Source organism: Numida meleagris, chromosome 6 (assembly GCF_002078875.1).
Source record: "Numida meleagris isolate 19003 breed g44 Domestic line chromosome 6, NumMel1.0, whole genome shotgun sequence".
Lineage (NCBI taxonomy): Eukaryota > Metazoa > Chordata > Aves > Galliformes > Numididae > Numida > Numida meleagris.
Genome location: NC_034414.1, coordinates 12,701,497 through 12,728,356, shown reverse-complemented (window position 1 = coordinate 12,728,356; position 26,860 = coordinate 12,701,497). Strand labels below are relative to the sequence as shown.

General features: G+C 40.1%; 2 protein-coding genes across 7 annotated transcripts; both read left to right on the top strand.

The window, feature by feature from the left end:
• On the top strand, positions 400-16,142 carry UEVLD (UEV and lactate/malate dehyrogenase domains). 5 transcript variants are annotated; one of them, XM_021402197.1, is made up of 14 exons: positions 400-2,221; positions 2,574-2,658; positions 2,882-2,944; positions 4,190-4,353; positions 5,049-5,184; positions 5,737-5,861; positions 6,180-6,285; positions 7,829-7,999; positions 8,916-9,089; positions 9,673-9,757; positions 10,151-10,274; positions 11,589-11,749; positions 15,095-15,179; positions 16,089-16,142. In XM_021402197.1, the coding sequence occupies exons 1-13, from the start codon at positions 2,063-2,065 to the stop codon at positions 15,111-15,113; spliced, it is 1,572 nt and encodes a 523-aa protein (XP_021257872.1). In that variant the 5' UTR covers positions 400-2,062; the 3' UTR covers positions 15,114-15,179; positions 16,089-16,142. The 5 variants fall into 5 exon arrangements, with proteins under 5 accessions (XP_021257872.1, XP_021257873.1, XP_021257877.1 ...); XM_021402200.1 differs by lacking the exon at positions 400-2,221 and adding an exon at positions 2,297-2,420; XM_021402198.1 differs by lacking the exons at positions 15,095-15,179; positions 16,089-16,142 and having other exon boundaries at positions 11,589-12,662.
• TSG101 (tumor susceptibility 101) lies at positions 12,997-26,448 on the top strand. Of its 2 annotated transcripts, none has more exons than XM_021402207.1 (10): positions 12,997-13,152; positions 15,095-15,179; positions 16,089-16,154; positions 16,503-16,666; positions 17,402-17,528; positions 18,786-18,849; positions 20,203-20,294; positions 23,287-23,489; positions 24,833-25,072; positions 26,115-26,448. In XM_021402207.1, the coding sequence occupies exons 1-10, from the start codon at positions 13,111-13,113 to the stop codon at positions 26,202-26,204; spliced, it is 1,173 nt and encodes a 390-aa protein (XP_021257882.1). In that variant the 5' UTR covers positions 12,997-13,110; the 3' UTR covers positions 26,205-26,448. The 2 variants fall into 2 exon arrangements, with proteins under 2 accessions (XP_021257882.1, XP_021257881.1); XM_021402206.1 differs by having other exon boundaries at positions 20,200-20,294.

Sequence of the window (26,860 nt, the reverse complement as noted above, 5' to 3'; positions counted from 1 at the left end):
GAATGTACTTCTATTTATTTTGGTGAGTGGGTGTAATGCAATATTAAAGTGTTAGTTGTAAATAAGGGTGCTTCTAGTTTTAGCCAATGATTTCCTTTGGGGATATCCATTGTGCACAATGTCTTTTTACACAATGTGACAAATCAGGTTTAAAAACGTACATAGCTTAACTGTTTTCCGGTGCTGTCAAGAAAGTGTATACTTTTGCACACCAAATGCATATAAGTTTTGCAGACAATAAATTACAGGCATTAAACATTTTACTGCTATTTCTCACTGGTTTACTTTATAGAAGACATTTTTTTTTCTGCTGTTTTCCTCTGAGCTGTCACATAGAACAGCATTAGGCCGAACATTCTCCAAGAAGAATTGTTCTCTTGTTCCTGTGCAGGACGCAAGAATGTATTAAAAAATTAATGGAGTCACTTAAGCATTCAGAAAAGAGCTGAAATTAATTGGCATCTCCTATGGTTTAGGCTTCTAACATAAAATATACTTGGAGGAATGTGGATTTTAGAATGATGATATAAACAAGTGTACAAGATGCCTTTCATCTCTTCCGCCTGGAGAATGGTGTTTCATCTTGCAGTTTCATAAGCAGCATCTTTCTCAGGTTCTCTTCTTCCCATGTGAAGAACCTGAACCTTTTCTGCCGCTGTCTGCTGTGGAACCGTTTACTGCTTTGACAGCTGGAGGTCAGTGCCAGCGATTGCTCTGGTTAGCTAGCACTGTGAACTCTTCCAAATGGATAAATGAATGCTCTTCATCAGATTAAGCCCATCTGCCTCCTTCTGCTTGAAAAAGGAAGGCTTGCACACTGTTACGCTTTTCAAAACATCATCATCATCATATAATTATTTTGCCCCTTAGCATTTGATCAGTGGCCAACCAGCACCTTGTTTTGCAGGCATGAAATCTTACCTTGAGTGGAATGCCCTTGAGATTTTTAGTATGTCTTCAATGTTCTAGTAAGTCGTTATCTTAAAGCAAAATAGGCAGAGGGTCATTCTACATTGATTTATCACAATCCAGCCAACAAAGCTGTACCTCTCTGGAAGCAATAGAACTATTTCACTCTGATTTTTTAAAAATTCTTTCTCTTGTTTGAGGGCAGCTTTAGCTGTAACTTTAATTTGAAATAACATCTTAATTCCACAAGGCAGAACTGCAATTTAGTCATCCAACAGATAGTCTTTTACTTACCAGTTTAAATGCATATGGAATCATTTATCTATTTTTTTTTATGAGCCCGGGGATCCAAAAAGCCTTCAAGTACCCTGCTTAACGTACTGTGTGGAATGAAATTAAACACAGAAGTTGTTCCTGAGGTAATGAAATGTATCCCCTGTTCGGTCCTAACCTCTGTCTGCAGCTGGTAAATGACTTTCCCCAGCTGGTGATTTATTTGCTTTGGGGATTTTCTCTGTCCAGTTCTTTGTGTGGGTCTTTCTTTTAGTTTATATCCTTTTCCCCACGTGTGCAATTTCATTAAGTTTTTTTGTACCTTGAATACGACATCTGTGTTCCTCTATGTTCCTAAGCTGAGGAAAGGCACATACCTGCCATCTCCTAGGTGCAATGACAGAGGTGGACAGTGAGATAATTAATGCTTTTACCTGTGATATTGCCAGAGCTGAAGCCAATTTTGGCTTTGGTGAGGAAGCTCTTGCTCCCACCACTTGTATTGCACTTGATCTTCGTTTATTTCAGAACTTTCAGCGTCTGCAACAATCACTCAGGTGCATTTCAGAAATGCACATTTTGCACAAAGCAAGTAATATTTATAACTTGCAATTCCTCTTCCATTGCTCTTAATTCAGGCAGTTTATGTTATTGCTTGATTTTTTTTCTGCCATAGGGAATTATTTGAAATGCTTCTTGGGCAGTGGTAGTTTCACATTCTCGAGAACATTTTCCTTTGGCTTTGCTCTGAGATAGCACAAAGATACAGAATGCGCAAGGCTAAGCCAAGGATGAGACCTGAAGTATGCCATTATAAAACAGAGGAGATGTTATTTTCCTCTTGTGTAGAACCAAGTAAAACTCACAAGCCGTGTTCTCCATGTTCCGGGAGCTCCTCATTTTATTTTACTCTCTCTTAGCATGTAAGGAACCACAGCTTATTTCCTATGTAATTGGCCGTGTTTTCTATCAAGTCTCAAAGAAAGCAGCCAGTAGCTGTAGTCGGCCCCTCAGCAGCGCTACAGCCCTCAGCCTCAAGGTGAGTCGCTGCCCATTGGTAACCTCCGTGTTTCTACCACAAGCCGCGTCAGGCGCGCAGCTCCCGCGGGACCCGGTGCGGCCCCGCCTCGCGAAGGCGGCTCCTTGGGCGGGCGGAGCGGGGCTGGAGGCGCGGGGCCGCCTGGGAGGCGGCGGCCATGGCGGTGTCGGCGGAGGCGCTGCGGAAGCAGCTGGGCAAGGTGCGGGCGGGGGCTCGGGGCCGGGAGGGGTTGGTCGTGGTGGGGGGCGGCGGAGGTGCGGTGCCCGGCGGTCCGCGGTCGGGAAATCGAAAGGCGAGGGCGGGGCTGCCGAAACGTAATGCTTCTGCCTGGGTTCTTGTCTCCCGGTGCCAGTACAAGTTCAGAGACCTGACCGTAGAGGAAGTGACGGCTGTCAGCAGGGCCCACCCGAACTTCTCCTTCTCCATCAACACCTACAGTAAGCAGGGATGCGGTTCTCTGAAGGGAGCGTGGGTTCTCGCCTGCCCCAGTTCCGTACAGCTCCGCGGGGAAGCACCACTCACGGCGGGGCAGGGTGGGATTCGGTGCCGCCTGTGAGAGCGGTGCCTCTGGTTTCTAAGGACAAACTAGGAGCGTATCGTTGTCATTCTGCATTAAGATTGCTGTCATCACTTTGGTTTTTTTTGTTGTTGTTGTTTCAGCCTTCAAGGATGGGTCCCAGAAAGACCTCCTGAATTTCAGCGGTACTGTCCCAGTGAAATATGGTAGGAGTCGCTGCGTGTAGTTTCCTTATGGGCTGTGCATCCCAACAACACGCCATGCTGAGTGGTTGTGGAGAGCCTGAGAAAAACGCGTGGCTGAGGCAGCAGTGATAGCTTTTCTCCTCTGGAAGCCAGGCTGGAGAAGAGGGAAGAAATGAGAGTGCTGTGCCTCATTTCTAGCAGCCAACAGGAGCTAAGCTTGCTCCTAAATGTGCTGTAAATAAAGTAGAATGGCAGATTTAGACATGCTAACTATGCCTCTAAATTATAAGATGAAGCTGTACTAAGCTTGCATGTATGGGGTGAGGCATCCTTTCTCATTCTGGGTGTGCTCAGGGCTAACTGACACGTACACTAGAATCAAGTAAGACTGTGAATACAGGTCTGTATGCCATGCCTTTGAGGATTTGGTATAACCCATGCTGCTCTTTGAACTGCTGCTTCATTAAAGGTGGCTTGGGATTTTGCCTGAATTGGCAGAAGCCATTTCTGTTCCATAAATAAGTGTTTTTATGTACGTATAGACATTGAAATAAGGTGTTATGAGACAAGTCAAGGGAAGGCTGGACAGAGCTCTGAGCACCTGATCTAGTGTAGGAGTCCCTGTTCATTGCAGGGGAGTTGGACCACGTGGCCTTTAAGGTCTCTTTCAACTCAAACCGTTCTATGACTCAAGTCAAGTAAATACTTTAAAAAAAAAAATCATACCATGTGAGACTGTGTAGGCAAACATTTTGGATCCAGTGGAGATTGCATGAATTCCGAAAGCCCTATGCTTCTACAGACAGCGATCAGAAAGAACTAGTAAATAATTATTTATTTCTGAATGTAAAGCCTTTGAAGCCTTAGGAAAAGCTCTTAATAGCTACCTCTTAGCATCAGTTATCACGAGTCTTTAAAAAATAAAAATAATTGAAAGATTGCAGTAGGTGGCTGTAAAAAGTTTCTTTGGCTACAAAACTGGACATGCTGGCTGGCAGAATACTAGTGGAGAAACAGCAAGGGGAAAAAGACCTGTGTCAATCAAAACTCAATCAGTGATGCTCCAAGGTGATCCAGACAAGTCTGCTTCTGTTAACCAGCCTAAGTGACATAACAGCTTTTGAGTGCAAATCTGGAAAGTGATTTGTCTGGCTTTTTTGTCTTTGTTATTATGAAATGTGAACCCACGTGCATACTGACCTTTTTCTTAGTGTTTCTTCTCAGAAAGTGAGAAGGTTGTAATGGCTTTTGGTTTGTGTTGAACAGGTAATTCCTATAACATACCCGTTCGTCTGTGGATTTTGGACTCTCATCCCTTTGCTCCTCCCATTTGCTTCTTGAAGCCGACTGCCAACATGGGCATTTCAGTGGGGAAGCACGTGGATGCTCACGGAAGGATTTATTTGCCCTACCTGCAGAACTGGAGCCATGTAAGAGGAGGGAGGTGTCTGGGAATAACACATGATGCTACGTGGAGAGCAGTGTTTGGGGCTTTTTGTATTTTGCGTTGCTTGTTAAATATGGAATGCTTATGCTAAGAGAAGTGATGTTATGCCTCTCAAAATTATGGCTTTCAGCTGGTCCGAAGGGTTTGCAAGGAAGGTTGTAGGTGATCATAGGGAAAACTGTTCTTAGCTGGGAAAAAAATAGGGGGATTGTCTCTGTTACAAAACATTGTAAGCCTCATGTGTGACCCTTTTGACTCTTTGCCCTGTAGTGCAGTGAAAAATGAATAATGATACCTGACAAACGAAGTGTCTCTGGTTAAGTTCAGCGGAAATTCCAATCTTTTGGAGGTGTCTCTTTTCAGTTTAACATTATGAATCATTAGGAGGGAGACTGAAAACCCAGTGCTGTTGCTAAATGATTTTATGCCCTGCATTAGATAACTTACTTAAAGGCGACTGTCAGGCCCATGGCAGTTAGTTACTGAAAGCTGGTTTTCTAAAAATGACGAGAGATATTTTTCCTGATTATTATAGAAATTCCCATGGATGGAATTGTTTCTATTGCTATAACTTCTAGTGATTTCACTGTGTGTTTGCTCCAAGGACCAAACCGCCAAAACTCAGCTCAGCTGAGCTCATCTGCTCCTCAGCTGTTTTGTCTTCTTTCTATATTTCAGCCTAAATCAACTATCATTGGATTAATCAAGGAAATGATTGCAAAATTTGAGGAGGAGCTGCCTTTGTATTCGCTGTCATCTTCCGAGGCAGACAGGCAGTCAGAACTTCTGTCCTACATTGCAAGGATTACTGAAGGTGTGGATGTTTTAAAAAATTTGTAATGTTCTAACGCAACGTATGTTTTATTTGTTATTACTTTATATCATAAGGATGCCCACCTAATGTTAATAACTGAATCTTTGTGCATGCAGTATGCATTTCCAATCAGTATTTCTGTTACAAATCTCTATGAATTATGTTCAGGATCGTTGCATTACCAGTAACGTTGGCTAAACAACCTCAGATCACTGTATTTTAATAAAATTCAATTTTGCACGTCTTTTCAAAATTTTAAATCTTTTACGTATTTTCTCCTATGATATAGATTCATACTGTAACAGTAGCAAAGGGAGTATTGTTTGTATGGTATTCGTGCCTAAATTCTGCTATGCATATGCTTTCCATTCAGTGAGAAGTCATTTTTAAGGAGTTACACTGAATTTTCCTTGATCAGATTTGACTACTGTTTTGAAGAAGTTTATGTTATTTGGATTAACTGATCCAGCCACAGTCCTTTATGAAGCATCAGTACCTGTATTGATGTAGTATGGATCAGCACTTAAGTTTGTGTTTTCCTTTTAATTGTAGGAGAGACTGACATGAAATCAAAGAGTAAAATTGGTGGAGACAAAAACGGAGGGTTCTTTAACAAAGTTACTGTGGTTGGAGCTGGAGATCTTGGCATTGCATGTGTGCTAGCGGTTGTAGCAAAGGTACGTAATTATTATAAGTAGCTGTACACCTGATTAATACAGGGGCTTCCAACCTAGTTATTAGTGTCTGACACAGAAGTAGCTCAGCGCTTTTAACAGTTGTTGTCACTGCCTGTGTCATTTGCCTCTTCCCTCCTGTTAATTTATGGACACACAGAAGCATTACTTTCTGCTATGCTTCGTCATTCTGCTTTTTTATATATATAATTATATATATATATATAATAAAATATATTTATTTATTTATTTTATTCCCCACCAGTGGCAAGAACAAGTTAGGTTTTATTGTTGATCCATATTATTTTTTTACTCATATAGGGTGTTGCTGACAAGGTGGTTCTTCTGGATCTTTCTGAAGGTGCAGCAAAAGGAGGAACCATGGATTTGGAGATCTTTGCTCTGCCAAATGTAGAGATCAGCAAAGGTACTGGCTGTTGTTGCTGAAGTGGGAGCTAGTGCTGTACTGTGTGCACCTGTGCTCATCTCAGTGAGAACAGGACACTTGGGGAGTTCTAGAAGCTCCGGCATGTTTTTAAAAAGATGGTATCTTTTCATAGCTTCTTGCTTGTTCTCATCTTCCTACGATAAAACTGGTAAGGGAGGGCTCGGTAAAGCTTGAACTGCTTCTGTTTCAGGCTTTATTGTTGATAGAGGTAGAAGTGTCTGAGCCTGCTTCCAGGTTAAGAGGTTTTTACTGAATTTGGACACATACAGAAATGTAGGAATACCATCTAGTGCATCAGTGTCACTGCTGCAGAGAGGGCAAGAAGGTGAGAAAAGGTATGTATATAGGGAATTAGAACTAGCTGTGACAGCAGTGTTGGAAAGACTCATAAATAAAGGTGAGTGTCAAAGTACTGCTTTTCTCAGCCGATGTTTGTTAAACATTGGTTTATGGCCAGTGGTTAATTCTTAATCATTATCACTGTGTATTCAAGAAATTAATTCCTAACCTGTCCCTGGAAGTGTTTAAAAGACATACAGATGTGTCGCTAAGGGACATGGTTTAGTGATGGGACTCAGCAGGTCAGTTTGATGGTTGGACATGTTGATCTTGAAGGTCTCTTCCATCCTAGATCATTCTGTGACCTGGTTGTCAATTAGCTGTGAGTGTACAGTTCAGCAGAATCAATGCCATGTCCCCATAGTTAGTGGTGATGACTACAGTCCTTGATAGGCTTAGCTGGAGAAGTTGAGATGGTGAAGCTCAAAAGCTCTTCTACAACAGAAGATGGAAGTGAGTGGAGTGACCTCTTTCATCCTCACTTCTTGTTTGTCCGTGGTGTTTTTTCATGCCTTGAACCCTCTGCAAGGCAAGAAGGGAGGCTTTCATGTGCCTCTAATGTAGTTTATCTTAGTTTCTCGTTCCACCAGGTGTCTCACTTGATTATTCTTCTTCCACCTGGCATTGCCTGTTCTACATCCTTTGATCTTATCTTGCAAATTTTGCTGTGTGCGCATTCTTTTCCTAAACTTGTGCAACTATGCCACAAATCTCTGTGTATGCTTTTGTTGTTACCTATTAAATATTTATATTTAGCTGTGATACAGCAACCCTCTATGTTGTTGAAATGAAGTCTCTGCCCTTCTTTTAAAAGTCAGAATAAAAATGAAGGAGCCTTTCCGTAGACGTATTTATTTTTTTCTCCTCTGCTGAGAAAATTAAGTTTGGAAAGCTTGTGTCAGAACTGTTTTCTGATCTGTACTCTGTCACCTTGGGCAAACTTCAGTCTCTCTTCTATCTTTGTCAGCTTGGAAGTAGAAATACTGGTTCTGTGGAAGAGCTGTTTACAGGTGCTGCAGAGGTGTCCCCCATTGTAGACAGAGAGCTGGGGGCAAGATAGAAGGGGAAGAATCCCTAACTTAAGCTGGATGTTGCAGTTCAGCATTTAGAGTAGTGTTTTGATTTTGCATCTAAAACTTGATAAAATGGCATACATTCTTAAAACACATCTTCTGCTTTTCAGATTTTTCTGCTTCAACTGATTCAAAAGTTGTGGTGCTTACAGTTAACTCTCTGGGTAATGCTCAGACGTACCTCGATGTCATACAAAGCAATGTGGATTTGTTCAGAGGAATTATCCCAGCAATATCGCACTACAGTCAGAACTCCGTGCTGCTTGTTGCTTCTCAGCCAGGTGTGTTGGTACTTCAGCTGATGTTCTGTCCCTGCGATGGCTTCTCTCTGGGCTGTTTTAAAAACGCGTTACTGCCAAATATGCATCCTTAGTCAGAAATTCTTGCTACTCTGAAAGATGTTTTCCTTTTCAGCACTGAGCAGGACACTGAGTGTTTTTTTAACTATTACCAAGATAAAAGAAAATAGTGTACTTTGATTTGTTTAAAAGGTATGTATTTCTGCGTATTTCTGTATGTAGCTTAAATGTCAGTGTATCTACAAGATTAGCATCCATTGACTGTTGTCTTGTCAGCTGTGAGTGTTTATTATGTTTCTCCTGTGCAGTAAGGATAGGTGCATGTGTTGTGTGCTCTGTGATGAAACTCACAGACCATATTGCAGCTATATTTTAGAGAAAAGTCTAAATCTGTTCAGTCAGTAATGCCATGAAAAGAGAAAAGCAAAAATGCTCTTAAAAAAGAAGTACACCTGAACCTACCTGTCCTGTAAACAGGCTGAAGGTGCCGTTAGCCCTTTTCCCTTTTTCGAGTGCTTCTTAGCCTTCTTATCATTTAGACCTGTGGAAATTTAGAACCTTTAGAACCATTTAGACCTTGCCAAATGGGGAGCGGGGAAGGGAACCACTGGCTGCATTAAATTTAAGTGTGTAGATTTGTGGTGAAGGGAAGCGTAGTGACTCATTTTGAAGTTTCATTTGACTTCTCTGGAAACTTCATGTGGGCTGTGAGTTTTCTTCATGTTCTCCCCATCTGAGTTGGTGTTTTGGTTTAAATAAACTGAAATATTCTCATATGCTTTTACCTGTTCTAAAGTAAATGAGTTGCTCTGGAGTTTTTTTTAACTCTGACTAACAGTTTTCAAATGGGCTGAATTTTGATCCTTTATTGTCAATATATTTTCCCTTTCATATGTAGTTGAAATAATGACATACGTGTCGTGGAAGCTGAGTGCATTTCCCAAAAGCAGAGTTATTGGAGTAGGTGGCAATCTGGATACCGTGAGATTTCAGTACATACTCACAAAGCTTTTGCAGGCAGAGGCACTGGGAAAAGATGCTTGGATTGTTGGTGAACAAGGGGAAGACAAAGGTAAAGTGATACTCATTATGAGTGTTTAATGTCCTGACAGTATTTAACTAATGGCATTAATGAAAGAATGGTTGAAAAACGTACTGAAGGTAGTAATGAGCAGGGTAGTGATTTTTCCTAATAGTGGTTCTAAAGAATAAGATTCTGATCTGTGCCCAAGACTGTAGGCTTGGAGTTGTAACAACAATATTTTACATTTGTCACTGTTGTAAAAAATAATAATAATAATAATAAAAATAAAAATAAAAATAAAAAAAAATACAACCTCAAATGCTTTGATGTAACAATGCAGGTCAGAGATATTCAAAGAGGAAGGAAGTGCGGTGTAAGGTATGTTAGGCTGCTGCTGATGTGACTTTTTTATGTAATAATTCATTTTTAAGCAAGTGTCTCAGGACAAGTACTACTGTAGTTTTATTTCGGCAGTCCAGAGACCTTACATTTGTCTTGTTAAGAGGAAAGGAAGGTTTGGAAGATTCTTTTTTAATTAATTATTTTCCTTTTCTCATCTCCCCAACCTATTTCATCCTTCTTTTAGTTGCTGCTTAGGTGTACATGTAATGCTGTGTTTATTTCTGTCTAGTACCATCGTGGACCAGCTCTAAGGCAGTTACAAATGAAACGGAAACAATGGCAGCTCGTAACTCCAGGGAGAAGGTGGCTAACAGGTATCTCCATTATAACCTTCACATGTTTCTTCATGCTTAGGCACTTGGTTTGCAGTTTGTTGGCTTTTTCAGCTTCCTTTCCCTCAGTTCCTTACAAAGAGGAGGAAGTTCACTCTAGAATGTTCATGCATTGAGTTTCTAGGAATTTCTAGGTCTATGTGTCATTCATTTCTTTGTAAGTGTATATACTTGAAGATAATTGTTACTGCTCTGGGTAAAATATATATCAAGGCATTCTTTAAGCAGTTCTTTGTTCTCTTTTGTAATTTTTCAGAATGAAGAATCGTGTTCTTATGGTACGCTTATCTGTCTGTAAAGTTTTAACATATAAATCAAAAGAGGATTAATTAAAATCTAAACATCACGTGTTTCCCCTTTTCCTGGTTTATATAGAGCTATGGAAGTTCTCAAGGGAAAAGGTCAGAGATCCTGGTCTGTTGGGCTCTCAGTTGCTGATTTAACGGACAGCATCCTGAAAGATAAAAGGAAGGTTCATTCTGTATCCACTCTGGCAAAGGTAAATGTGTAATTAATATCTTTAGGTCGCCACTATAATGATGTAATTTATACTGGATATGACCATTAATTTTTATCAGCACAGACATTCCACATAAAGCAGCTGTTCTGAAGTAGCATTATTATTGTTACTGTCTTCCAACAAGCGTTATTCATTCCAGTCCAAATGAAATATGGATCAGTTGTTCTGTTAACCTGAAACCAATATTAGAAGTGGATTGTTTTCAAAACAAATACAAGCAATTGGGGGAAAATGTGTTCATGGTTGCTGACCAGCTCCCCAGGAACAGCTCCGTTTGGCAAATGAAGAGAAATGCGTCACAGTTTCCAAGTTTTCAGTGTTCAGTGTAGACTTTTCCAGGGGCCAAAAGAGTTCCATATCACTTAGGAAAGTATAAAATGCATTTTCTGCCAGTTCTTTATTTGACCAGTTTTGAAAGTTTTATCTGCTTTTGTTACTCCTTGATACTTAACATCCTTTAGACGATTAAGCTACATGTAATTTCACGCACGGTTTAGTCCACAGTTTTAAGTTCATCCCAAGAGGCTTCACTAAAGTTTTAAGTCATTTCATAGAAGAAAAAAAGTTGTAGAAACAACTATTGGCTGCTTCTATGTCCCTTACAGTTCTCAGTGCAGGGAAATAGAGTGCAAAAGACTTCTTACTGCATCAATTACAGCAGATGTACAGCTAGTTTCATCATGTTTTCAAGTGATATTTTTAATTGTTTACAAACAACGCAAAAGTAGAGGAGTGACAAGTCTCTTAAACTGTAGAGTAACTACAGAATGTAAAATTTCACATACAGACCCTAAAAGGAAAAAAAAGTCTATACTGTAAATGAATTATAGCGATGTAACTTTGGTAAAGTCCATCTAGAATGAATACATGGATCAGTATTTAAAAGTTTTTCCTAGGATAGCTTTGTTTGGCTGCATTGAAACAGTCATTTTGCTCAGTCCCAGGAGAACTTATCATACAAAAAGTACTGCTGCTTGTTCCACAAACGAAACTGGTTAAACTGTATCTTGTAGAATAAGCTTTGCCTGCATTGCAGAGGTCAGATATTTTTACACGGGGAAACTCTTCCGCCTGTGGCATCAAGGTTTTTTATCTGTACAGTAATACTTTACAGTTGCTGTAATCCGCTGCACAGAATCTAAAATAACTGGAGGTTTACAAAATCATGCAACGTGAAGAAATATCCTCGCTTAGTTAAAATTAAAAAGTTACTAGGTGCAGTTCCATGCTTCAGGTAAGAACAGAACAGAAATAACGTATTTGTATGACCGTGTTCTTTTTCTGTTGTTTCAGGGATTTTGCAATATAAACAGTGAAGTATTCTTAAGTCTTCCGTGTATTCTTGGAACCAGTGGAGTGGTTGAAATGGTCACGCTAGAAGAAGATCCACCAGTGCAAGAAAAACTGCAAAGTAGTGCAGGATCAATTCATGACCTTCAGCAGCAGCTAAAAGTGTAAGCACAAAGGAAGCTACAGCGTCTGCTCATGCAAGTTGGAGCTTTGCTAGGCAGGAAGGGTTGCTTCGTGCATACAGTTTTGTATGCAAAACAAACTTTTCTAACCTCCTTTAAAAAGTGCTTTCTTTACTTAGTGTAGGTTCAAATTATTTAATACTGCACTGCCCGGTAGGAATGTCTGACTTGGAAAGTGCACTTTTGGTAGCCAAAATGAGGAGAATAATGTGCAAGAATGTTTTATCTAAAATCTGGTGACATGTGCCTGTTTTTTCTTTGTATTTTGTTTCGTTTTTTGCTGCTAATGTTGGTCTGATCCTTGGATTTTTCATAGCTCTGTGCACCTCGTTAGGACACAGCCTAGGTCCGGAGCTTACCCAGCTCCTTGGAAACTTGGATGCGCAGAGCCAACAAGAGCTCCTCCTGGTTTCTGGGTGCTGCAGGTGTTGGTATGTTCCTGTGCGGCACTGGAATGGGTGCCCTTCCTGAAAGGAGGAGCAGGGGACAGGCACCAGGTGGGGAATGAGATCTGCCAGTTGGGCAGTGCGGAGGTGGCTGGAGTTCAGGCCTTGATCCAAAGCCGCTTGCTGTCAGACTGGGGAGGAGAATGTAGCTCCTTGAGGAGACAACAGGATCTGTAACCTTCTGCAGTGAGGCTTCCAAAGCACAACACACATCAGAGCCAAAGATCCGTTCCTTTCTGCCTTCCGTTTATATCTACAAAGAGCCAGAGCTGCATAAACTGGGACCTTATATTGGTAAAAATAGGAAAAGCACTTGTAATTCAGGTGGGTTTTCAGTGAATGCTGCAGTTTCCTTCTTTCTGTTGGCCACTGATGGGGCAGAATCAGTGATGGCTGCAATTGCGCGACTTAAACACTATATTAAACAAGTGCCCGATGCTGGGGCCGGACTTGTGTTTGTTTGTGTATTTCTTTTCCTCTTATTGTTATCCCAGTGTGAACAGTCCAGGTGTTCTGTTGATCTTGGGGATTCTTGCTAACGGTTTTAATCGTCAAATGCTGCACGTCTGTTTTTTTTTTTTGTTTTTTTTTTTTAATAACTGATGAGACGTCATAAAACACCAAACCCCCGCTAGTGAGAAACGTCAGTGCAGTGTCTGTGTAACACTCCGTGAAAAATAACCGCAGGAGCTCCCGGCAGCAGCAGCTGGCGCTTCGCATCCCAGCCAGGCCGGCTGTGCCCCGCCTCCAGCGGGGGGCGCTGCCTCAGGCGGGCGGGGCCGTGCCCACTCCGTGCCGCCAGGGGGCGCTGTTCCCCGCCCGGAAGTGCCGTCAGCGCCGGGCGGAAGCGGGCGCGCGGCGCTGCCTGTGTTGGGGGGGCCGGCGGCAGCCGCCGCCATGGCGTTCTCCGAGAGCCAGCTGAAGAAAATGCTCGCCAAGGTAGGCGGCGGCCGGGCCCGCCGAGAGGCCCTTCCCTCCCCGCCGGCGGAGTTGTCTGGGCGCGGCGGCGGCCGCTCGGTTCCCCGCTGTCCGTCCCTCGGGCGGGGGTCGCGGACGCCGCCCCCGCCGCCGCGGGGCGCTCGGTGTGGGACGCGGCCGTGAGGCGGAGTGCGGCCCCGGGCTGCGGCGGGGGGGGAGGCTCGTCCTCACCGCCTGCGCCGGTGGGGAGGGGTGTTGTTTTCTAATCACTGACGTTTCAGGAAACAAAACCCGCGCCGAGGTAAATGGCTGCTAGTCACTGGGAGTCGTGCAGTAGAGTTAAGCTGTTAGTCAGGTGGAAACCGGGCCTTGTCCAGCAGCTTGAACTGAAAATCCCGGCGGCCAGGTAGCTGCAGTGAGCTGTGCCTTTGGTGTGGGGGGCTTTGCTTTATCAACGTTCAGTCACATTGTTTGCCCGACTTAAAAATGACCTGTGACAGACGAAGGTCTGATCGCAGCTGGTGGTCCTTCCATGCACAGGGTCCAGTGCGGCCCTTTTGTCATCAGCTTGAAAGTGAATGCTGAACGCTAACTCAGCGTAAGTAAATGGTATTCTGTGTGTCTTTGTACTCACCCGGCTTCCCTAAAGGAGTGGCTGATGTGTGACATGCTGTGGGGAGGGAAAAAAAAGAATGTAAGGCAGTGCCTTGCCTTCCTCTCCCACTCTACCGTATGCCCTTCTTATACCACAAGCAGCATCTGGCTTCCCATCAGCTCAATGAAAAGTGCAGGGAACTTTGCACCTGATGAAAAATGAAGTTACTATTTCACCATTTCCTTTCATTTTTCAAGAATAGTTACGCTCTCTGTTCTGTAGAGAATAGTTTACCACCGTCTTGGTGGTACTTCCTACAGGAATACCTCAGTGTGTGAGATACAAAAAGCCAAGCCCTACTCTGAGTGAGCACAAGCATCAGCGTTCATCCGGTGTCTGATCCTGGACAACTTCATCTTTTTGCTCTGTTACCTGATAGGTACAATGAGGAAAGTGTGTTTGCTGTCTGAGGCTTCAGGAGGAAAAGAAGTTTGAGTTTAAATCAGTCAATTGTAGTTATCTTTTTAGAAGTCACTAGCGTATTGCACTTTCCAAAGAGGTTTTAACATTTCTTGTAAACCCTCAGTTACTAACTATATGAACCCAGAAGAAGATTGTCTTGTAATGATGTAATATTCCTTAGCTGCTGTGCAGTGCTCTGCTCTTGGATAGTGTTGGAATTCACTTGCTTTGTTTCCAGTGCCCGCTTGTGTTGGGCGTCAGACATCACGTTGTGCAGGGCCCTTTGTCTTCCTGCCATGGCTGGTGGAAGGGATGCTGTCTAGTCCTTGAGCCACCTGCAGATTGCATTCTTTGGTAATGCATTGAAAGTGTGGGCAAGGGGCTGGGTTGTTAGTTTTTAGTGGTAATTAGCAGAGAGCTAAAAGAGCCGCACCACATGGTGAAACAGCTCTCTGCTCAGCCAGGAGCGTCTCTTCTTGTCTGTGGGTCATTGTGCTGAGATAAAAGCAAGGGGATGAAACCAGCGTTCCTAGTACGGCCTCTTGAAATGTGTGCCTTATGTAATGCTGGTAATTAACTTCTGATAAATACTGTGTCCCAACACTTGCCTTTGCTTAAAGTGTGATGTTGGTTATGGCAGAATATGAATGAAGTGTGATAGCTTTCCCAGGAACACTTGATCTACGGACCCTTATTTAAGAATAAAAGTGTCCTAACACCTTGTTAAAGGTGTTAAGGAAGTGTTTGGTTCGTTTATGTGGAAAAAATAAAATCTTATTCAAAAAAATATGAGTGCAGAAGAATGTCCATCTATAACTTCCTAAACACAGGCTGTTTTGTAAAACAAAAAGCAATTTACACTGAAGCTTTAGGCTCTGAAGACTTTATTTCTCTTTTGTTTTCCAGTATAAGTATAGAGACCTAACTATACAGGAGACAAACAGTGTCATTTCTCAGTACAAGGACCTCAAACCTGTCATGGATTCATACGGTAAGGCTTTGCTTGAGCAACTTTTTCCTATCAAATTGTCGTCGTATAAGATATATCTGGCAGCTTTTGTGGAGAATAAGGAGATTAAAGCTAGAATTTAAAATTTAAAGTTACTCTTTTTGATCTTTGATGTCATTACTTCCCTGGAACAGACGTTTATTTTTTGCAGTAGACTCAGTAGTTCAGAAAGGTGCCAGGAGGTGGTACGTTTTTCCACCTCTTTAGCTTTTATTTGGTCACTCAGAGATGCCCTATCAGTGGGTGCCCTGGAGATCGCTGATTTCTTACAAATTCAATTTGCTGTGACACAAAGATATGTCTAGAGTTCTATTTTAAAAGTATTGTAAATTAATGTAAATATTTTGTGAAAAATGAATAATTGTGATGGTGCTTTAAGGTATGCAAGTTTGCATTAAGATAGAGTGATCGGATGCAAAATAGCATTGAGCTGTAGCAAGAAGCTAACTTCTGTTACCTACCTCTTCCTAAGCTGCCGTGGAAGGTTTGAGCACAGAGCCAATTGTAGCTGGTTGGTACAGTGAAGTGAGCAATGAGAAAATTAATGTGTTACTTCAACTGTAAAGAAGGAAGTAGTTTTATTTGCAGTAAAGGTGGCTTGATAATAATCGGTAAACCATTTCTCAGAAGTACGTTATTCATAAGAAGTTATGTGACTGTAGACAACCATTTACCAGTGAGATGTGCAAGAGCAGAACTTCTCAAACTGAGTTGATATACGTAAAATATATATATATACATATATATGCGTGTATATATACGCATGTGCTCGCACATAACCTCTGCATGTAACTTCTGAAATGTACGTTAACAAATGGATGGGGTATAATCTGAACAGAGATTGACACAGCACATAGCTTTGTTTTCAAAATGCTGTCTGCTCCCTTTCAGTTTTTAACGACGGTTCATCTAGAGAGTTGATGAGCCTCAGTGGAACCATTCCTGTGCCTTACAGAGGTATGCTTTTGTTATTATTATCACTATTGTATTGTTATTTATTCTACCAAATCACGTGAAAAACTGTTTCTGTTTGTAACGCTTCAGTTACACTACTTCAGTGATCAGTATTTTTGTGAAATCTTTTACTTATCCACACTGTAATGGTTTAAATAGTTTTTTCTGTTTTTGCTGTGGAACAAAACTGTAGTTTGTATCGCTGCTGCTCTGTGCTTGTGCAGCTCTCTAACTTCTGTTTATATTTCAATACTATTTTCAGTACTTTATGTTCTGCTGATGTCAGGAGCGCTTTAAAAATCTGAATACAAAAGGACAAGACTCCTAAAATCTTTCAAACTGTTTTTCTAGGTAACATATACAATATCCCCATTTGCTTGTGGCTGCTGGACACCTACCCTTTCAATCCCCCGATCTGTTTTGTTAAACCCACTAGCTCAATGACAATAAAAACTGGGAAGCACGTTGATGCTAACGGCAAGATATACCTTCCTTACCTGCATGAGTGGAAATACGTAAGTACAGGGAACTTCAACTTGTTAAGTTATTCTTCTGATTTATTTATTTATTTTCAGATAGTTGTACCATGTGTAACAAGAAACATAGCTCTCTTTTTCTGAGATTTTAATCCAGATGGCTTTTTTTCCTTTGAAAGAACTGATTGATTACTGTTAATATCTTAACAGTCAGAATGTTGTGGATTTTGTTGTCTGGTTAATTGTGCCTTTAGTGACAGCCCGTCTGATTGAACAGTGCAGCAAAGGCTTCCTTGCTTAGCAGGGGGCTGATACAAAGATAAGAATATTTACTGTGTGATAAGAATGTTTACTGAAGGTAAACTGTGAATTCTGTGAAGCATCTCTTGGCTGAAATTAATCTCAGGTTAAAGTGAAGCGCTGTGTGACTACTTGAGGTAGACTTTGCTGGAGCTTTGAGTATATGCATCTGTTTGCTTTATTAATAACTAAATCCACTGAGCAGTGCAGGCCTCAGACATTTTGACTAAAACGTGGACTTTTAAAGAAGATAAAATGTGCTGACAGGGTCATAACTGTAGAAGAGGCTCAGTTCTATCGAAAGCCATCAGGAGGAATAAATTTAATAAGCACGAGTGGTAGTTCAGCACTTGTGTAGTATAAATAGTAGTAAACGTATCTGTGTGTGTGTCGAGTGGTACCATTTTGTTGTTCTAGTCAGTTAAACCAACTGTTAGCAGAAGTCAGCAACTTGTGATGTGCTTATCCTCGCAGCCCCAGTCAGACCTGCTGGAACTGATTCAAGTTATGATTGTGGTGTTTGCTGAGGAACCTCCAGTCTTTTCTCGGCCCACTGTTTCAGCCAGCTACCCGCCGTACCAGGCAACTGGCCCACCAACCAGTAAGTGCTCTGGGTTACTCATTTACACAAATGCTCACATTCCAAAGAGTGTTCCAAAGGCTTTCTGCCTCGTTCGCTGACGAGTGATATTATTCTAAAATGATTTCCTACATTGGCAGATAATATTTCACTTGTGCTATACTTGCACTTTTGGAAGAATTTGTGTGGAGGTGGGGGCAAAATTCGTGCTTCAATTGGCAAGGGAGAGCCGCAAACAAGTAACCAAGTGGGACCGAAGAGGGGTAGCTAAATGGGACTGTTAGAGAGAACTGGCTACAGGTAAGTGCGTGGGGCTTTATGGCTTGCCTGGTGTTAGCCTACCTATCATAAGAGCACCAGGTGATTCAGTGAACAAGCTGTTGAGTTTTCCAAGAACAGCAGGTGTCACTACAAGTATAGTTTCAGTGGGAACTGTGACCTGTATTGTGCTTTAAGGAAGGATCATGAGTTGAAACATCACTGTTTTGTTCCTTTGTAGTCGCTCAAGAGTAGTATATTTGAAGTAATTTTAAAAAGTGTTTCTGGATTTTCACATGATTGATAGCTACTTAGTTTTAACTAGTGTAGTCTTTTCTTAATTTATTTTGTAGACATTTTGTCTTCTAAGTTCTAGATACACTATTTAAGAAGTAAAAACCCTGAATCATTTGAGATGTTAGAAGATGAAAATAGCTAGGGAGACTTCTTTAATAAAAGAACGCATTTGATGTAACACTCCTAAAATTACTATTAGTGTGCAATAAATACATTCAAAACATAATTTTTATAATAGATTTCTAAGAAGAAACATAAAATTGCTGAGGAGTACTTGTTGATAGAAGTTTTTCAGAAGTGTAATTTCTAAATGACGGAAATCACTAAATAGCATAGGATTGTTAAACAGCTAACCGACTGTTGTCCCTGTTTATTCTGAAGGTACTTAAATTATACGCTTGATATTTAATGAGCAGAGGAGAGGAGAACAGCTCATTGGAAAGGTTATTTTATTTTTCTCAGCTTTTACATAAAAACAGAGTCACGTATGTAATCTTGAACGTGCCTCCTTTTTGAGTTCCCTTCCTGCAGATACTTCTTCTTAAGCAGGAATATTTTACTTAGTACAGTTACTTACTGTGTTTTTAAATTAATATCTTAATAAATATTGTTCAGTATTTTGCAAAGCATGGTATCACAGCGTAATGCCATCTCACTAGTGTGATCTTTGTATACGGTAAAATTCTGAAAAGCAAAAATACATAAAATCATTATTTTATTCAGCTTCCTATGTGCCTGGCATGCCAGGAATATCTCCCTATCCAGCAGGAAGCACTGCAAACCCAAGGTAAGAACTACTTCAGGCACTTCTCATCATCAGTGACATAGTGGATGGTTTCACTGAACAGAATCTAGTCTTATTTCTGTTCCATTTGCATTTTTTTTAACACAGATTTGGATCTTGGTATTTATCATGTAATTATCGTGATAGCCGTTTGTTTAGAAGAGAGGACTGAACTCTTTGTTAATGGCCAAGAGGAAGTTTGGAAATATTTCATGTTCTTAGAGTTGCTTAGTTCAGTTATAATATACTTGGGTGATAGTTATGTTTTGAAAAGTGATTACTTAACTCCCACATGTTATCTTGATTCACTTACATAGTTCATTAGTTTTCTAAGGCAGTTATTTTTACATGCTATAGAAAGACATAAATTCCTAAAAGTTGTTTTCTTTTTCTTAACAGCATTGATAGTATTTGGGTAATGAGCAACTCAAATAATTGAACAAAGCAGTTATTGGATTAATATGAACCTTGATGTGTTTTCTTCCTGCCGGTGCTAGGTCTTGTTTCACAAAGATTGAAAACTGAAAATGAGTCACAACAGAATTATCTATAACAGAATTATTATAGTAGTAATTTCAGGTGTCATTTGAAATGAACTGTTGCTTTCTGCAATGTTCTTTGGAAGTTAGAAGAGGAGCAGCTTGTGTGTCAGCTCTGGCATTCACCATTAACATTCTTAACAAATAACATTCTTTCTTAACAAATAGTAAGATGCCAACTGTTTTCTAGTTAGTACCTTTTTTTTTTTTCTTAATTATTGACATCCCAGTGTCCTGATTCTGTTAGTAGTGTATGAGGAGTTAGTGTAGTACATAATATTTTGATATTGAAAAGCAAACAAATTGTAAGAGCTGTGAGCATGCTTTAAGGAGTGAAGAAGAGAGGTGGTGCCATGTTCTTGTGGCAGATTTTTTCCTCCTAAATATACTTACTTAAAGTGCTCATAATGTATTTTGCGTGCAGCATTTTTTATTTTACAGGAAGAAGTTCAGTAGTTCTGTTAACTTTTCTTATATGTTAGGATTGAATGTTTTGTCAGTCTGTAGTTAGAACAATTTGGTTTGGCTACTTCTGGGTTTTAGAAAGGCAACTTAGATATTGAAGGACAGCCTTTAGAGAAATTGGAATGATCTAAATGCTTGACCAAGAAATAACTGGGTAGGTCTTCAGGTAAAATATCAAGTTAAATTATATCAGCAATACAAGTTGTGAAAGATGTTAGTGTGAACAGGAAAAGAGAAAGTGTAATTCGGCCTGTCGTTTAAACATGACGTGAATAAATATTTAACGTGGTGACATGGATTGAGTTTTACAAGTAATTAAATAACTTCAGCCTCTGTTTCTTTGTCAAAGCAGCTTCCCGAGCTATCCTTACCCAGCTGGTGTTCCATTCCCACCTACCACTAATGTTCCGTACTATCCTTCTCAGCCTCCTGTGACTACTGTTGGTGAGTAACTCTGAAAGTATTTCATGGAAGCAAAGCTTCCCACTGTAACTGATACATAAAGAGCAACAATGACAAAAGGAATTCACAGTTCTTACATCCGACCTTCCAAAATACTGATCTTTAATAGGGAAGAACAAGTCACCCAGAAGAAGACACAGTTTATGTTCTTTGCTTTATACTTTTTTTTTTTTCACTCAGGAACCTGTAAAATTCCTGATTGTGTGCAGTGCACTGTGTCTGCTCTATGAATATGCTGAAAAACAGTGTATATGAGCAACCTAAGGGTTTTTTTTTCCCTCACCATTAAACTGTAGGTGACTTTTGATTGTCTGTACTGCTCTTTGTTTGTCATCTTGCTTTTTAAAAATGCTTTTGTCTTCACTTAATTGTCTGTGGGACTTGCACTACCTTTGTTTCTGCTCTGTGCCTCCATTCTACTGTGAGTATGTGTACTGGACCAGGAACCAGTGAAAAATATTCCCCAGTTAAGTAGGAAGGTGATGCAGTGACTTTGCAATTGGACAGTCCTTTTGGAACAGTTACATGGTAAGGATGCAGACAGTTATGTTTTTTTTTTTTTTTTCAGATTAGCAGGTGTTTATAATCTCTTGCACTGTAATTTAAAAGAATATCCACAAGTTCTTAATTTTGTGTGTGAACTCCCAGTTATTTTTATATGCTCTTCCATCCTGAAGCTTTAGTTCACCTTCTTGGGAACAAAGCAAACTCACAGATTGGCAAAGGAAGGCAGATGCTTCCATTTTGCTCTTAACAGTACTTGAGGAGTTGTTCTGTTACAGAATTTGGAAACAACAAGAAATGATAATTCTCATTTTTTGTGCCTTATGCCATCCTTCGTGTCCAAGTTCTTTCAGGCTTACGTATTACACAAGTGTTCTCTGAAAGTCACTTCAGCAGTCATTTCCACTCTGACATGAGATGTGGCTACCACGCAGTCTACAAGAAAGCCAAGTACTTCTCACTGTTGGGGTGTCATTGGATCCTTGGGGGTCGATAATCCACGCTGGCTGTCATTGTCAGATATGCAGTGAAGTTTTGGGAACCTTTCTAGGGAGCATCAGCTTTCTGCAATGTTTCTCTCTGAAAACAGATCCTGTTTTGCTTTTGTGTGGCCAAGAGTTAATTTAAAATACGTGTGTCGTATTTCATTTATTTTCTTCCTTTCATCCTCAGTGAAGATGAAGAGGGGTGGAGTATATACCAGGTATTACAGAAGACTTCAGAAGTCCTGAGTTAGGTCAGCTGGTACCATGTTGTAATGCCAGATTTTGTAGTAGCAATTCAACACGAGGCAGATTCATTAGCTGCAGCTAGCTGAGAGTCATGCACCTGCTACATATGGTTTATCTCATGCCAGAGGAAATGTGGAGGTGTCTCTTTAGTCATCCAGTGTATTTACAGTAAACTTCTTTTCCTTGAAATTGCAAAAGTTTTTTTCCTATTCAGGTTTTTTTTCCGCTGTTGTTGGACTATGGTTTACCATGCTAGCTTACTGGGAACTTCTAGGGAGCTACAGCTTGAAAATTTGTTTATATGATGGTGGAGTATTTCCTTTAGTGAGCTCATTTGGAGTTAAACAAAAGTACTCAGACTTGCTTCCGTTTTTTTAATAATAGCCGGTTTTTCAAATAGTTCCTTTTCTTTTTTTTCATTCAGTTCAGTTATCTGCCACTAGTGATCTAATTCAGCCACAAGTCTGGTTCTGTAAGGTCAGTTCTGAAACCAGACTCTGCCTGGTAAAGGTTAAGGGTTTCAGTGCTCTCTGGATTTACTGGCTCTCTGCCATAAAATCTTCGCCAAGCTGCACTAATTATGGAAGTGGCAGAAAATGCTAAGGGTTCATGCTCTTTAGGAAGATATATAAAATCTAACTGATGATCCACGTGCAAAGACCTTTTTCTTGTCCACTGGCACTTTCATGCGAACTTTAATTGCTAGTTGAGTTGTGACTTTTTCTTTCTGTCCTGCTTTACTGTTAAAGGGAACTTTGCATAAAATATCCAAGAGTGAGAGAGACCAGGGGAAAAAAAAAAGTAGAATTGATTACTGGTTGTGGCATAATAGAGAATAATTCATTGGATAAATTAAACAGTAGCTGAAATCACACTGATGCTGTTCTTAAAGTGAAATAGGACCTTTTTGTTTGGATTAGGAAGATGTATGTTTACAGTTGGCTGTCTTACAGTAATAGTGCTGAACTTTGAATGAACTCTTTGTCCCTCGTGGTTTAAGTCCAACTTGATTTAAGTTTTACTTGTCAGTGCACAAAGTGCTGTTCTTTTCTTCTTTTCACAAGAAGTAGTGGTGCTAAATTCTTGTGTATGTGTGGTACTATTTGACAGCTTCTGTTGCTGATTCTAATACTTGACCAAATGCTAAAAATGATGGTGTTGACTGGCAGCCGGTTGGATTACTTAAGCCAGAAGTGTAGAACAGGTCAAGTCTTGTGCCATTTGCATTTTCACAAGCCTATCTTTGCAATAGGTTATTAATTCAGTCTCCTTTTTTCCCCCAGTAGTAGTTAGTTTTAGTTTTTAAAAATTATACACATTCTGGTGCAATTTTTATGTAAGACGCAGTAACATTAGTAATTGTCAACATCTGATGCTTTCTTAATTTTAGAATAAGTTGATGGATTAGTAAGCATGATGTACATTTTCTTATAATTACCTTCTGTCCGTTGCATAGATTTGTTTTCCCAAATATATGGCTTGATGTAAGTTTTGTGTGGAAAGCATATGGGAATAGAGTAAAAGGCATAGGGAGAAGAGATGGATTTATGCAGTCTTGTTCTCTTTAGCAGTGGAGAGCCAAAACATTCCTTGGATGTTTTAAGGATTCTCTGAGGTGTGTGGTCTTGTTGATGTTTTGTATACACACAGCAAGATGGCCACTCTTTCCAAACTGGCTTAATACTGAAGTTAGTGCAGAAGAGAGAGTTAATTGTATGCTGGTGAATTTTCTTGTGCAGGACCCAGTAGAGATGGAACTATCAGTGAAGACACCATTCGAGCTTCCCTTATTTCAGCAGTCAGTGATAAACTGAGATGGCGGATGAAAGAAGAAATGGATCGTGCACAAGCTGAACTCAATGCCTTGAAGCGGACAGAAGAGGACCTGAAGAAAGGACACCAGAAACTGGAAGAGATGGTAACTCGCCTGGATCAAGAAGTGGTAAGCTGAGTTGAAACCCCGGTCTATATCAGCACGAGAGAAATATCATCCAGTGTGTTGCTTTTTAAGTGTGTATTTTCTTTCCAAATTGAGGTGTGTGTGTCCAGACAGAAGCAAGATGGAAATCCCGGTGATCCTAAGATGCATTGTCTTGTGTCTTAGAAATGTTATTGTTAATAGCACAGGAACAGTATCAGTGTTTTTTCCCCCACAGATGGTGAGTGGTATAGGAGTACTTAAATCATTGTGTCAGTTTCTGGCTAACAGTGTGTGACAGTAATGCTGGAGAATATTTTAGAGTCATAGTGCAGACACACTGATTTTAGTCACATCTTTCCTTTATAACTCCAAGTTTTTCCAAACAAGTCTCTCCTACTCCTCATGCTCAGAATTTGCTGCAGAGTTTTTTCATGAAGGCCTAACTTCTGCTTGCTCTATCTGCTCCTTGCGTTATTGCTTGGGGGTAAGATTTTGGGCCTGATGACCAGTTTCTGAAACAATCAGCTTAATGTTCAAATTCTGTTTTTTAAAAAAAGAAAGCGACTATTTGAAATTATGAATAAGGAACTGAGAACAGGAAATACCATTGTGTCATTGTATAAATCTGTGATGTAAATGCAGCGTATAATTGTAGTCTTTGCTATCTTGGAGAAGAAGGACATAATAGAACTGCCAATGTGTGTCAAAAGGCAAGAAGGATGGTCCAACGTATGAGCCGGCTTCCGTGTAAGACATGACTAAGTCAGTTAGGACTTCTGTATGGCTTTGAGTACTATGTGGACAAGAATCTTTTCCAGTTTGTTAGCTGCGGGGCATGGGAAATATAAGGAAGCAAATTCGGAGCAGGTGCTTCTCATACAGATGCAGTTTAACTGTAGTTACTGTTGGTGGTAAAACCAGGATGTTTTGTCTGTTTCCAGTCAAGATGATTCACTTGGTGTGATCCGTGCTCAGCAGACTTGTCTAGGAACTTACTCCAAAGCATACATCTCCAAAGAAAACCATTTTTTGGCTTTGCTTTTATTATCTTCCGTTAGTTTAAACCGTTCTTCCTCATGTAGAACCCTCAAAATACTTAGTAAGACTGTTAGCATGCCTTCTCTAAACTTGTAAACGGTAATGGATTGGCATTATAATCTAAAATAGCATTTACTTTTTCGATGGTAGAATCTCAAATCTGAACATTGCTAGCTCGTTCTTTTACAAAAATCATAATGAAGGTGAATATAGACGTGAAGAATCAAGTAGCGTTTCTAAAACTCTTAACAGTTTCAAAGTCATCTTGACAGAAGCAGGTATTCAGCTCTTGAGAGTTAAGAAATAAACATCTTAAATGTTTTTAGGCTGAAGTTGACAAGAACATCGAACTTCTCAAAAAGAAGGACGAGGAGCTCAGTTCTGCCTTAGAGAAAATGGAAAGTCAATCAGAAAATAATGACATAGATGAAGTTATCATTCCTACAGCACCACTTTACAAGCAGATCCTGAACTTATACGCAGAGGAAAATGCAATTGAAGACACCATCTTTTATCTTGGGGAAGCACTGAGGCGTGGAGTGATAGATCTAGATGTCTTTTTAAAGGTAGGTTTCTTGAGATATTTCAAATGTGTCTAAGTACCTTGAATTCTTATGTTCAGCTTATTGATGTTAATGATGTCCTCACTGAAGAAATACAGTAAGTACATATAGGTTAAACCACAAGTCTCAAGAGTATCAGGATTAAGATGGGCTGATTTAAAAGCATTATAGATACATAGAGGTCATTTACCATTAGTGTCAGCACAGGCTTTCCTTTGGACTAGGCTACTGGTCTTGGAGAAACCAACTTTAAAGGTGGCTCAAGAACTTGGGCATCTTTCCACTTGCAGTCTGTCAATGCCATTCTTGCAGCAAGCAGCGGAGTGTTAGGCTCATAGAAGGAAAAAAAAAGCTGTTCATGAAAAGCCAGCAAGTTTTGTGCCTTTAGTAGAGAACTTAAATCATTTATTCATTTTCTTTGCTGTTCTTAATGCTAAAAGTTTTCTTTCGTATCTGATGTAATAATCTACTTCTGTTTTGAACTTTGGAATATATTTAAGAACACTTTTTAACATGGAGACTAGAACTTCACAAAATGTCATAGTAATTAGTGTAGTCGTTAGATCTGAAAAGATTAGTGTGCAAAAGCGTAACACTCTAACTGGGTCCCCTGGCTAACAAGAGTTACCAGACTTGTCTCTTTCTAACAGGTGAGAGATTCCACCACATTACCACCTCAGCTTTGCTTTAAATGTTCAGTGGACAGTGGTCTAAGTAGAGACATATTTCCTTCTTATGTAGCTTGCTAGTTCTGTTTAGCTACTGTTAAAAGAAGCGATACCATGGGAATTTTATTTGTCTTTCATTCACCTTAGAATATGTATGACTACTCTCTTTGATAGGAATGCAAGGATCTGATTATTATAATCATAAAAATATACTGTTGTATCTGGTAGCAAGTTATTCTAAGCCAAGAAAACGCTATTTGATGAACACATTTAGTCTTTCCCAAAACAGACATTTCTTTTGGGTCATGCTTTCAAAATTTGGATTGCTATAGAATTACCATTTTTATCAGCCAGTTGTTCTTATTATTTCTTTGCAGCATGTACGTCTTCTGTCTCGCAAGCAGTTCCAGCTGAGAGCATTAATGCAGAAAGCAAGGAAGACTGCTGGACTCAGTGATCTCTACTAAACTCTCAGACTTTAACTGGGAAGTTAGATATCCTTGTGAAGCAGCCATTTTCTTGATCTTTCTCTTAATCAGTAGGTGCCCAGAATAAGTTATTGCATCATTCAACTGTAAAATATTTTGAATCAATAATATATTTTCTTTTTGGTAAATACTAGCTTTTATTAATGCACTTTCTATTTCCTGTAATCTTTGTGCTGGTGGACTTAAGCTGAATAAAACTTGTTGCATATTTTCTTCCTCTATAGAATTGTGTTGAATGCACTTTCTTTACAAACAACCCTAGCTCATGCGCCATCAGCTTAACCCTTCTTTTGTTTTAGTTACACAGTAAGTATGGAAGCTGGAAGCTACGCCTGTGTCCTGAACGAGAATAATTCACGTCTTGAGTTTGTAACTAAACTTCCTTATGACAGATGAAAGCTGGAAACCTCAAAATTTCAAGGCAACGCTGTTTGATGTAGCTGCTGACATCCAATGTTTGTTTTCCTGAAGTGAGCCTAGGAGGGATTCTATTGACTTGCCTTATTCTACCATCATGTTACAGCCATTGTGGAGCGTATCATACAGTACCTTAGAAGCCTTAATGGTTTTTGTGCTTTTTCTCTAAAAAAAAAAAAAAAATATGCTAGGAAAAACAAAGTCCTCCGCAGTTGATG

Excerpts from the sequence above, each read along its gene's own strand:
- UEVLD (XM_021402197.1), top strand. The coding sequence starts at position 2,063 with ATGTTCCGGGAGCTCCTCATTTTATTTTACTCTCTCTTAGCATGTAAG. Across the intron at positions 2,659-2,881 it reads CTTCTCCATCAACACCTACA|CCTTCAAGGATGGGTCCCAG; the intron begins GTAAGCAGGGAT and ends TTGTTGTTTCAG. Across the intron at positions 5,185-5,736 it reads CATTGCAAGGATTACTGAAG|GAGAGACTGACATGAAATCA; the intron begins GTGTGGATGTTT and ends TTTTAATTGTAG.
- TSG101 (XM_021402206.1), top strand. The coding sequence starts at position 13,111 with ATGGCGTTCTCCGAGAGCCAGCTGAAGAAAATGCTCGCCAAG. Across the intron at positions 16,667-17,401 it reads ACCTGCATGAGTGGAAATAC|CCCCAGTCAGACCTGCTGGA; the intron begins GTAAGTACAGGG and ends TTATCCTCGCAG. Across the intron at positions 18,850-20,199 it reads GGAAGCACTGCAAACCCAAG|CAGCTTCCCGAGCTATCCTT; the intron begins GTAAGAACTACT and ends TCTTTGTCAAAG.